The 12,113-nt window shown below is 44.5% G+C and overlaps 1 protein-coding gene across 1 annotated transcript; it reads left to right on the forward strand.

Moving 5' to 3' along the window:
• The first annotated feature begins 1,129 nt into the window (after positions 1-1,129).
• BCL2A1 (BCL2 related protein A1) lies at positions 1,130-4,953 on the forward strand. The gene is made up of 2 exons (XM_083712947.1): positions 1,130-2,330; positions 4,566-4,953. The coding sequence occupies exons 1-2, from the start codon at positions 1,806-1,808 to the stop codon at positions 4,671-4,673; spliced, it is 633 nt and encodes a 210-aa protein (XP_083569073.1). The 5' UTR covers positions 1,130-1,805; the 3' UTR covers positions 4,674-4,953.
• Positions 4,954-12,113: the final 7,160 nt, after the last annotated feature.

Here is a 12,113-nt window from a genome sequence, read left to right on the forward strand (position 1 = left end):
CTGCTTTTTGGTGTTCTCAGGTGTCAAAGTTAGCCTCCTGGTCCTGCTCCTCCCAGTATACCACAGCAACATCCCCCAGTATGAATCCCTGGTTGGTCTTTCATTGACCATAAGCAATATCCCATGTAGCTAGGGGGCGACACTCCCTGGAGAGATATGCCCCACCTTCAGCGGTGGAGCAGATGCCCATGCTGCCCAGGGCGTGCGTGCTCCTGAGTGGGGTGGGGGGCACGGAGGGCTCCCTCCCAGGTGTGAGATAGAAGAAGAGGAGGATTCTGGACTTGGTATCCTGCCTTTCACTCCTCTTAAGGAGTCTCAAAGCAGCTAACAATCTCCTTTCCCTTTGTAAGCGAAAAGACTATGGGAAGGCTTTCCCCATTTGCCTCTCTTACTGCAGAGGAATACTTGAGGTCATTGAGAGAGTCAAAATGGTTTCAGGATTGCTCTCCTGTACTATTTCAGACACATGGCTTATATATTTCGTTATGTGTGCATTTATGAATAATTATTCTATATCTGAGAGCTTAAAATTCTTATAGCAGAAGTCAGCGAGGTCCTACTCATCTGTTAATGAAACAGGACATAGCTTGCTTTCCCCAACACTTTTATTTAATCAGCTACATTCATAAGAACATGGGAAACTGCCTTGTTCCACACCAGCCTATTGGTCCATCTATCTCAATAGGCTCTCTAGGGTTCAGACTGGGGTGTCTCCCAGCTTCTCCTGGAGATGTCAGGGGCTGAACCTTGGACTTTCTGTTTGCAAAGTAGATGCTCTACCCCTGACCTATGACCATTCCCCAAATATCCAGTGTTTTCCTCCAAGGAACTTAAGGCAATACACAGGGGTCCTTACCCTCACTGGCAGTATCTTCACAGCAACCCTGCAAGGAGGGTTAGACTGGAAGATAGCCAGGTCATCTTAACTGACCAAGCAGAGAATTTCCAGCCCTAATCCAAGACTTTTGACCAAACTGCAGGAGGCAGTGGAAGACAGGAGTGCCTGGCGCGCTCTGGTCCATGGGGTCACAAAGAGTCGGACACGACTAAATGACTAAACAACAACAATCCAAGACTCTGATCCAATCACTACACTGCTCTGGTTCTTTACTCCAAAGTACTATTATTGGGGTTGGTGTTAGGTCTTGGAACTGGTGTTATGCCAAAATCAGGATGCTAACATTTCTATGAACCCTTGTGCTAGTATACCAGCTTGCAGCAATGCTTATCTGTGTCTACACACACACACACACACACACACACACACACACAATTGTCTTGTACACAGATCTGATCCTGTGTAAACCTACTTGATCTAGTAACATTAATATGCCAGGTTGCAGCTGCTGATTACTTGGGTTTTTAATATACAGTGGAACCTCAGTTGTTGAACGATTTGGAAGTCGAACATTTCAGCTTCCGAACACCGACAACCCGAAAGTGAATGCTTCCGTTTTCGAACGTGCCTCGGATGTCAAAGGTCTTCTGAGGAATGTTTCTCCATTTTTTCAATGGATTTTGCCGACCGCCCATTGCGCCTCAGTTGTTGAACGTTTTGAAAGTCAAACAGTCTTCCGAAACGGATTAGTTTCGACAACCGAGGTTCCACTGTGTTGTAACTTTTAACAGTTCCTCTATCTGCATTTAGTGAACTCATAAATTATTTTAGGGGAAGTCTAAGCTAGAAACCTGTTTTTTCCCCCACGCTGGAAACTTCAATTTCCTAGCCACAAGCTGCATGCAAATGGACTTTCTTGAAAGCGTGGAGAAAAATTCCACCCCACCCCCTTTGAGGAAACCATTGCATGAAAAGGCTGAAGTCACTAAGTTCAGCTCTCAAGCAACCTGCAAATCATTTGAAGCTGCATTGTCGAGGTCAAAGCTTGCATTTTGCCCTCTGTGCTCGTTTCTCAATGGAAAGCAACCAGTTGCAGTCTGTTTACACTTTGGTCCAAGACTACTTGAAACACGTTTGTGAGGATGCTGAATTGGACGCTGCTCCGAGTCGAGTTGCCCAAGTCTTGGCAAGAGTAGCACCTTCGCTTCAGGAAGAAGTGGAAGAGAAGATAAAGCCACTTTGGCGCTCCATCAAAATCAGTTCTGTCGAGGAGGCCAGCGGCATTTTCAACCGGGTGATGGCACAGGAATTTGCCGACGGGAACACCAACTGGGGACGGATTTTGACAATATTCGTCTTCTCGGGAATTATCGCAAAGAAGTTGCAACAGCACGGAGTTCCTTTGACAAGAGAAAACGTGGAACCGATTTGCCACTGTGTCACTGAATTTATAAACACCAAAGCTACGTGGATCAGCGAAAATGGAGGCTGGGTAAGTTTGCTGCTTAGTTTTCGGTTACTAGCTCTCATCCTCAGTTGGGCATTGTTTAAAACCCTAAATGACTTGGGTCCCTTTAGTACTGGATTAAGCCCCGCGGAGGCCCCTAGGCAGTCAAAATCTCACCCAACCCCTCACATTGAACTAAGAAACCTGGTTTGTCATTTTCTTTCAGTATCAAATTTTAGTTTGCTCTGTTGTTGTGGGGCTCCTAAAAGGTGCCTACTCAGTTTGCTAATCTGGCACTGGGACCCAAATACATGAAAGACCATCTTCTCCCCCCCCCCCCTCAGACACTGAAGGTTAAAATCAGCAGAAGCTCCTGCAGCCAATCAGAAGCCCCGGAAGCCCCGTCGGATGTTCTTGTTCCAAGGAACGTTCGCAAACCTGAACACTCACTCCCAGGTTTGCAGTGTTCAGGAGCCAAAATGTCCGATTTCCAGGGTGTTCGACAACCAAGGTACAACTGTATTGCTTTCTCAGGTCGCACAACAATAGCCAAGTGCTGGCACTGTAAATGGTGTTTTGTTACAGTGCTTCTCTATAATACAGGCAATCCTTGTTTTGCGTGGGAGTTATGCTCTGGACCCCCACATGTGTCAGCCAAGTGTGCATAAGCCCACTCCATTTCGCCCTGCTCCACTCCCTTTCATGACACTGTTTTGGGGCTACTTCTGGGTTCAGTGTGTGCGTGCGTGATTGTGCATCATTCGGTTGTTGCTTGAACTTTAAATTAAAGAGACAAGCAATGGAGATAAGCAGGACAGATAAAAGAAAGCAAATTTTCGCCCAATATATACAATTAGGTAAAGCTAAAGGGACCCCTGACCATTAGGTCCAGTCGTGACCGACTCTGGGGTTGCGGCGCTCATCTCGCTTTATTGGCCGAGGGAGCCGGCGTACAGCTTCCGGGTCATGTGGCCAGCATGACTAAGCCGCTTCTGGCGAACCAGAGCAGCGCACAGAAACGATGTTTACCTTCCCACTGGAGTGGTACCTATTTATCTACTTGTACTTTGATGTGCTTTCGACCTGCTAGGTTGGGAGGAGCAGGGACCGAGCAACGGGAGCTCACCCCGTTGTGGGGATTCGAACCGCCAACCTTCTGATCGGCAAGTCCTAGGCTCTGTGGTTTAACCCACAGCACCACCCGCATCCCTTACTATATTCAATTACCATACCACAATTGCTGCTGGCTGGCTTGGCTTGAATCGCCTTAATAAAAAAAGAGATCTGACAAATTCACAGAAGCTAACTTTTTATTCCAGCCATGATAGCTGAATAGAACCTCCAGCTTTGGAGACAGCCTAGCTCTGAATTTCCACACGCTATATGCAAAACAACAGGGGAAGGCTGTTCTCTTCCTGCCGAAGGCAAACTCGCTCAGCAGTATATTTTTCCTACTTGCGAAATGTTTTGCACCAGCAGAATATCCGTGTCCAGGAGAGTCTATAAGCAGGTCGCTGGTAACGTTATTGCACAATTGATTGTGCGTTCCGTTGCACAATGAGTTAGCATGACTATCGCATTGCATTCCTCTACCCTGCAATGTAAAACGTGCCTGTCTACTAATGCAGGACCCCTTGTGCTAGAAGAGAGAGAATGGTGGGTGTTAAGATTAGTGGCAGTTCTCACTCAGGGCCACCAGTATGTAAATGAAGGATTAAAAACTGTTGCTGATTGGTTAGCTAGTTGTGAGTTGTTACTGTTTCAAGTTACATAGTAAAGCAGCCAGCTAGGTTGCAGTCAGTCTGTTTCCAGGAGTAGTTCTAACTGCTGCAGTAAACAGCTATGAATCCAGCAGAGTTGTGGCCTTCGTCCATCTTTTCCACTATTCAACAGTGGGTACAGTGGTACCTTGGGTTACAGACGCTTCAGGTTACAGACACTTCAGACTCTGCTAACCCAGAAATAGTACCTCAGGTTAAGAACTTTGCTTCAGGATGAGAACAAAAATCGTGCTCCGGCAGCACAGCAGCAGCGGGAGGCCCCATTAGCTAAAGTGGTACCTCAGGTTAAGAACAGTTTCAGGTTAAGAATCGACCTCCGGAACGAATTAAGTACTTAACCCGAGGTAGCACTGTCCTGCAATATTCTTGGCTTTAAAAGAAAGATAATCTAAGCACTTTCCTTCAAACCAATTTGCCCTCTTGGTACGGGGAAGCAAACAGCACTTTGTCATAATAAATTGACCCCTAACAAGAATGTTATTCTTCTCCCCTACTGCAGGACGGCTTCCTTGCAAAGTTGGGTGAAGAGAAGAGTCCCTGGCTGGCCTTGCACTACATCAAAACAAAACTCATCTCCGCTTTCTCGTTCTTCAGTCAATATTACTGACAAACTTGATTCCTTGGTGACCACCAGATATTTATATCACCATGCCTTCCGGGAAGGATTCCTGCTATTAGAAAACGGAGACTGCCTTATTGAGCCAAAGGGAGCACTTCTTCCTTCCCATTTCCAAACTTATTTATCTGTTATTTATTTATGTTTTTGTATGCCTGTGTTGGAAACATTGCATCTGATACAATTCACGGTAAATCAGAACTGTTATCGCATGATGCACGGACAGCTTCCTTCAGATTACATTAAATCTTCTCAAATAATCAAGTTGAAATGGTCTCTTTCCATGTGTGTGTGTATATACCGGAGGAGAGCAGAAATAAATAGTCCATTAAGACTGCTGGTTGAAAGAATAAAGAAAGGTTTTTTACTCTTGGCAAACAAGGCCATTCTGAGAACCAACTTAGAAAAGGAAAGTCCAACACTTAATACTGAAGAAGCAGTAGGAAGGAAGTACAGTGGTGCCTCGCAAGACGAAATTAATCCGTTCCGCGAGTCTCTTCGTCTTGCGGTTTTTTCGTCTTGCGAAGCATGGCTATTAGCAGCTTAGAGGCTATTAGCAGCTTAGTGGCTTAGTGGCTATTAACGGCTTAGCGGCTATTAACGGCTTAGCAGCTTTAAGAAAAAGGAAAAAAACTCGCAAGAACTCGCAAGACGTTTCGTCTTGCGAAGCAAGCCCATAGGGAAATTCGTCTAGTGAAGCGACGCAAAAACCGAAAAACCCTTCGTCTTACGCGTTTTTCGTTTTGCGAGGCATTCGTCTTGCGGGGCACCACTGTAAAGCTTAAGAGAAGATCTACAGGGAGTTAGTTACTCAGGAAGGGATCAGCGAGGGAAAAATATGATGTCTTTCTGCCAACTGCCTCCCTTTGGTCCAGGGCTGCCATACGTCTGGAATTTTCTGGACATAGCCAGAATACAGCAGTCTGAAGCAGTGGCTGGGAGGAACACAAATAACTATCAGTAGATTTTGCTGCATTTCCTTAAAAATAGCTCCAAAACTTCATTTTGTCTTTGAGAATCTGCAAGCTTTTGTGTCCGGATTTTCACTTTAGGAAACATGGCAATGCTACTTATAACAAGCCTTGTTACTTCACTCCCAACGTTCCAAGGTAAACATGCAACTTATTTCTACTCAGAGTTAGACCTGCTGAGATTCGTGGACCTCAGTTAGTCATGGCCGTCCATTGCAATGGGTCTAACTCTGAGTACACGTTAGTTGACCACAACCCCCAAATGTTTAAAATGCTTATTCCACTGGCACACCTACGCACAAGGGGAAGATATCAGCAGGCTTAGGGGAACAGAAGTTTGCAGAAGCACAATGTGTGTAGAAGTATGAAAATCTATAGGGGGAAAACCCTTAGTGAGGGGAGTCCCGAAAACAATCCGCTGAGGGCTGAGCGTGCTCAGGTGGTTACAGAAAACTGGCTTGCTGAAGGGTGGGGAAACATGTAAAAGAGAATGGCTGAAACCATGAACTTCAGTGGCTGAAAGTTTTAAGTGGCTGAAAACTTGGAACTTCGTAGGTCCCAACAAGCCAGATAGGGAAATATCTTCTGGCCCTTCAGATGCTGCCAAACTAAAACTCCCACCATCTCAGGCGACTGGCTATGCTTGCTGGGGCTGATGGGAGCTGTAGTTTGCAGGGCCAAACGTCTTCACCCACAGGGACTCTCTTTCTACGGCTGTTAACTCAGGCAGTGGGGGGCAGCCTCTGTTCTGACCTTGTAAAAGAGGGCAAGAAGAAGAAGAAGAAGAAGAAGAAGAAGAAGAGGAGGAGGAGGAGGAGGAGGAGGAGGAGGAGGAGGAGGAGGAGGAGTTTGGATTTGATATCCCGCTTTATCACTACCCGAAGGAGTCTCAAAGCAGCTAACATTCCCTTTCCCTTCCTCCCCCACAACAAACACTCTGTGAGGTGAGTGGGGCTGAGAGACTTCAGAGAAGTGTGACTCGCCCAAGGTCACCCAGCAGCTGCATGTGGAGGAGTGGAGACACAAACCCAGTTCCCCAGATCACGAGTCTACCACTCTTAACCACTACACCACATTGGCTCTCAGTGGCTAACCCTCCCCTACCCACAAGCTTCTTCAATGGGGAGAATCTGGCTCCCCTTAGCCTTGCCATTAGTTAAGGGGAAATAATATATGCACCTGCCTGCAATGTTTTGTAGTGAATAACAATGACATAACAACAATAATAGGGAAGCAGAGGGGCAGTTGGGTTACAGGGAACTTCTGAAAATCTTGCAAAGCAGTTCCTCTTCCTGTGGTGAGGAAAGCCACACCTCCAGTGGGGAAGAGGGGAAAGGACCAGAGGATGCTGCTGGGAGCCTCAGCACCGCTCCTGGTCAAGCCAACCAGGAGGGAAGCACGACCCTTCCATCACCCACCCTGCACAGAGGTGTAAAACACAAAGAAGGAAGGAAAAGGCTGGGGGTGACTAAGCTATTATGTTGGGGGAGGTCCTGGAAACAACCACTTCCGAATTCTGCTAGCGATTGAGGAAGACATGAACTTGTGGCTGTGCACTGTAAATAGTTTTGCACCAAAATAAAAGCTGTAAAATACAGGTCGGAGACCTGACTGGTTACTCACGAGCAACCACCATTGCCATCTGACAGTGCCCCTAAAAACAGGGGGCATCTTTTACATGGGGGCGTGTTATACACAGAAAAATACGGTACTTCTTCTTAATTGCATTTCAGTTCAACAATTACAGTGGTACCTTGGGTTACAGATACTTCAGGTTACATACGCTTCAGGTTACAGACTCCGCTAACCCAGAAATAGTGCTTCAGGTTAAGAACTTTGCTTCAGGATAACAACAGAAATTGTGCTCCGGCGGCGCAGCAGCAGGAAGCCCCTTAGCTAAAGTGGTGCTTCAGGTTAAGAACGGTTTCAGGTTAAGAATGGACCTCCGGAACGAATTAAGTACTTAACCTGAGGTACCACTGTACTTTGATAAAATACATATTTTGTTCTGAGCAAATGGCTTTAGATACCTATTAGGTCCATAAATTACTATATAGCATATATTCAACACAAAGAAGAGTGACAATTTGTTGTTGACAAAGGACAGCTGGACATATAAAGGGCCCCATTAGCACCAGTAGCTGAGGGCCTCATCAAACTGAAATCCGGCCCTGGGTGAGAAGCATTGTGACATAGCATAACCTCCTCAAGACAGTTGCTGTTCCACTTCTGTGTTTTGCAAGCGGACCCCAGCACAACTGATGCTAAGTAAAATATTAAACTGGAGGAGTTGCAACAGGAGGAAGTGTTGGAAGCCAAGTTCATCCAGTTCTGCCAATCTAAATTCTGTACTTTTCAGCTTGACCTTTAACCAACAGACTAGAAAACAACATAACTCAGCCTTAGGTTGAGATTAAGCAACTCTAATCCTTGTTTCCATGCTATGATGCTATGCTATTGCATTTCCCGACATTTTGAATTGCCAAATATTGTTATAAAAGAGAGGCAAAGGTTTCACACTGGAAATTTTCTAAGACAGAATAGTTGCTGATATCTCTAGTTCTCATTTTTCCAGTCACATTTCTCCAGCAGTTTACAACTTTGAGGAGTGGGATCCTCATTAAAAAAAATCCCAGCATTTCAGAGTCCACCCCCTCCCCGAACATACTATTTTTGTACACATTTTCTGTTTGCAGAACTGCGCCACAAGATTCAGAAGATTCAGAGAAGCGTGAATTTTGAAGGACTGTTGTGTCTTGTTTTGTGTATTGGGTCAAAAAGTGTGACTTAGGTAGTTTCTAATTAAAATGCAAACAAAATGCAAATTCCTCCCCCAGCAATTTTTTAGACCACCATTACAGTATGTATTCACTTGGCTAGGTCTTCAACAGGAAAATACTTGAACAACTTGAGTCAGGACTGTATGTTTGTGTGTTCATAAGGTACAATCTCTTTTCAAGTTACAATCATACCACATTTTTGGAAATTTGTATGATCAAGTACACTGGGGTACAAGCCTTCAGTCTGCATGGGGGAAATTCCTTCAACTTTAAGAAACAAATAACTGTGGGCAGTGTAATGTGTAATTAACATTTTAAGACCCTGTGGATTCAAAATAGAACACAAGACTTTGTTTCCAGCCTTTAAACAAGAAATATACAGCTAAAGCATATATAAACTTTAACTTTCATCTCTAAGACCTGGGCTTAAATAAATAAAGTCTAGCTAATCAGTAAAATGATCCATTGAGACCACAAGCAAGGTTCTCCTGGATTAAAATCAAAGGAATAGTGTTATCTTTTACCAAACTGATATAATCTTCAAACTAGCCCTGCACAACTTATTATTTATATTCACCAGGTCTTCAAGAAGGTTTATATTTTAAAAAACATTTCAACTGCTCTGGTTTTTGCTTTTCAAATACCTTAATTCCTTACCATGAAACATAGTTCTGCTGTAGCGCATTCCTCTTCCACCATTTTGTAACTGAGGCTGTGTAAACACTAAATACTCTACATTTAAATCACACATTCCCCCCAACTGAAAAAAGATCATGTGAACTGCAGTTTAAGAAGGGTGCTCTGTGAGGGGTAAACCACAGTTCCCAAGAACCTTTGGGTCGGTGTGGAGAAATGTGCCTTAAAAGTATGGCACCTTCACTGCCTTATTCAAGAAAACTCAAACCATAATTTCCTCAGAGAATGCTCCCAATGGTCATAATCCTTTTATCGGGGTGAGCCAGGTTTTTCCCCGTCAAGGACTGCATTCTTTTTGGTGTAGCTCTTTCTGATGAGATGGACCATAGACTTCTGCTGCAAAGCTCCACCCCAGTGCCGCAATTACATTGCAACTTGAATTATTTAAACAGGATTCTAGAAAATTCACTACCCTAATAAAGGAGAGGAAGTGAGAGCTGGACCATAAAGAAGGCTGATCGCTGAAGAATTGATGCTTTTGAATTACAGTGGTACCTCGGGTTACATACGCTTCAGGTTACAGACTCCACTAACCCAGAAATTGTACCTCGGGTTAAGAACTTTGCTTCAGGATGAGAACAGAAATCACGAGGTGGCGGCGGGAGGCCCCATTAGCTAAAGTGGTGCTTCAGGTTAAGAACAGTTTCAGGTTAAGTACGGACCTCCGGAATGAATTAAGTACTTAATCTAAGGTACCATTGTATGGTGTTGGAGGAGACTCTTGAGAGTCCCATGGACAGTAAGAAGATCAAACCTATCCATTCTCACTGGAAGGACAGATCCTGAAGCTGAGGCTCTAATACTTTGGCCACCTCATGAGAAGAGAAGACTCCCTGGAAAAGACCCTGATGCTGGGAAAGATGGAGGGCACAAGGAAAAGGGGACGATAGTGTTCTTGAAGCTACCAGCATGAGTTTGACCAAACTGTGGGAGGCAGTGGAAGACAGGAGTGCTTGGCGTGCTCTGGTCCATGGGGTCACGAAGAGTCAGACACGACTAAACAACAACAATAAAGGAGAAACTTTTGCATTTGTCAACCCAGTCAGTCAACGCTTATGTTAAGAGACATCTATGCTTATGATATAATAATTATTTTATTACGTAGAAAACATATATTAGACCCTTCATTCTACTGTGTCCTTTTATTTTTAAAGTTAAGTAAAGTTGTGCTCTTAATCCAGTTCAGACCGAAAATGTAAGTTGCTACTTTTGCAGAGCAGCGTGTGCTAACTGAGAGATAACAGTGCTGCCAATATGCATAAATTCATACAGCTAAGAAATATCTGGGCAGCTGCTCAGCAGGCAACATTACTTTTAGTTAAGTGTGTGAATGTTTCTCGCTTATAGAACCTGAAGCAAACAAGGAAGGCTGGGGCAGTAGATGTGAAGTTCAAGCCAGTCACATCTGCTGGGACTTCGCTACTTCCTTGGACCTATGTAACAGATGCTCCCATGCATGTGCAGAGGGCAATATTGAGATAAACCTGTATTTTGGCAATGGTTTGCTGCTTGTGCAACTTTATGGCGTTCTGGATCGTGTGGGATGGGAGTTCATATCCCAAGTGTATATAAAGGCAGTTCTGTCTCAATGCCAACTCTAATTATATACAGTGGTACCTCGGGTTACAAACGCTTCAACTTTTTTTTTTGTTTCGTATGAATGATTGTAACCCGGAAGTAAGTTGTCCAAGCTCTCGGAGGCCTCACCGCTGCCTGGAGGCAAACCCGGACATCGGCGGGGCCTACGGAGCTCTCGGAGGCCTCCGCAACATCCACAGGGCCTGCAGAGGCTCTGCGACTGGGCTTCTGCCACAGGAATTCTCTGAGGCCTCCACGAATGCTGGGAGCCAAGCCGATTATGATTGTGGAAGAGGACCCTGAGCCCCCTCCAAACAGTGAGTTTGGAAATAATCCCCCCCCCCATCTAAAATATCTATCTTATGTATTTTATAGTACAGTACATTGATTATTGCCTTCATTTTATGGATCAATGGTCTTGTGAAACAGTAGAATTTGTGTTAAATTGCTGTTTTAGGGGGTGTTTTTAAATTATCTGGAACGGATCAATCCACTTTCCATTACTTTCAATGGGAAAGTCCGCTTCAGGTTAAGTACAGACTTCTGGAACCAATTAAGTACTTAACCTGAGGTACCACTGTACAGGGAAACCCCAAGAAAGAATGTATTTGTAGGCACCTCCTTCTCTCATGTCTCACTCCTGCCCCCCCATCCCTAATTTTGCTTGTTACAAGGATCCTTTGCTCAGATACCTTGTGTCTGTATTGGAGATAAGCCTGCTTAGGTAGGGTAATTCCTTCACTCAAATTTCTATTTTCCTTTTTTCAGGGTTACTCTCCATAAGGTAAAGGATGCCCTAGATGTGTAAAATTATTGTTAAATTCTTGTACGTTTCCGAGCACAATTCAAAGTGTTGGTGCTGACCTTTAAAGCCATAAATGACCTTGGCCCAGTACCCCTGAAGGAGCGTTTCCACCCCCATCGTTCACTGAGGTCCAGCTCCGAGGGCCTTCTGGCGGTTCCCTCTCTGCGAGAAGTGAGGTTACAGGGAACCAGGCAGATGACCTTCTTGGTGGTGGTGCCCACCCTGTGGAACACTCTCCCATCAGATGTCAAGGAAATAAACAACTATCTGACTTTTAGAAGACATCTGAAGGCAGCCCTGTTTAGGGAAGTTTTTAATGATTGATGTTTTATCGTGTTTTTAATATTCTATTGGGACCTGTCCAGAGTGGCTGAGGAAACCGAGCCAGATGTGTGGGGTATAAATAATAAATTATTTATTATTATTATTATTATTATTATTATTATTATTATTATTATTATTTCATTCCTTTGCAAAGAAAGTACCAGGGCTGTGTACCTCAGGCCTGATCACCTTAGCATACACAGCAAGGCTGTTGTTTTAAAGTTTGCAATCCAGTTCACACTGGGTTGTAACACAGTTCCCACTGACCCTTGTTGTT

Source organism: Podarcis gaigeae (assembly GCF_964106915.1).
Source record: "Podarcis gaigeae genome assembly, chromosome: 14".
NCBI classification, from domain to species: domain Eukaryota; kingdom Metazoa; phylum Chordata; class Lepidosauria; order Squamata; family Lacertidae; genus Podarcis; species Podarcis gaigeae.

Excerpts from the sequence above, each read along its gene's own strand:
- BCL2A1 (XM_083712947.1), top strand. The coding sequence starts at position 1,806 with ATGAAAAGGCTGAAGTCACTAAGTTCAGCTCTCAAGCAACCTGCAAAT. Across the intron at positions 2,331-4,565 it reads TCAGCGAAAATGGAGGCTGG|GACGGCTTCCTTGCAAAGTT; the intron begins GTAAGTTTGCTG and ends CCCCTACTGCAG.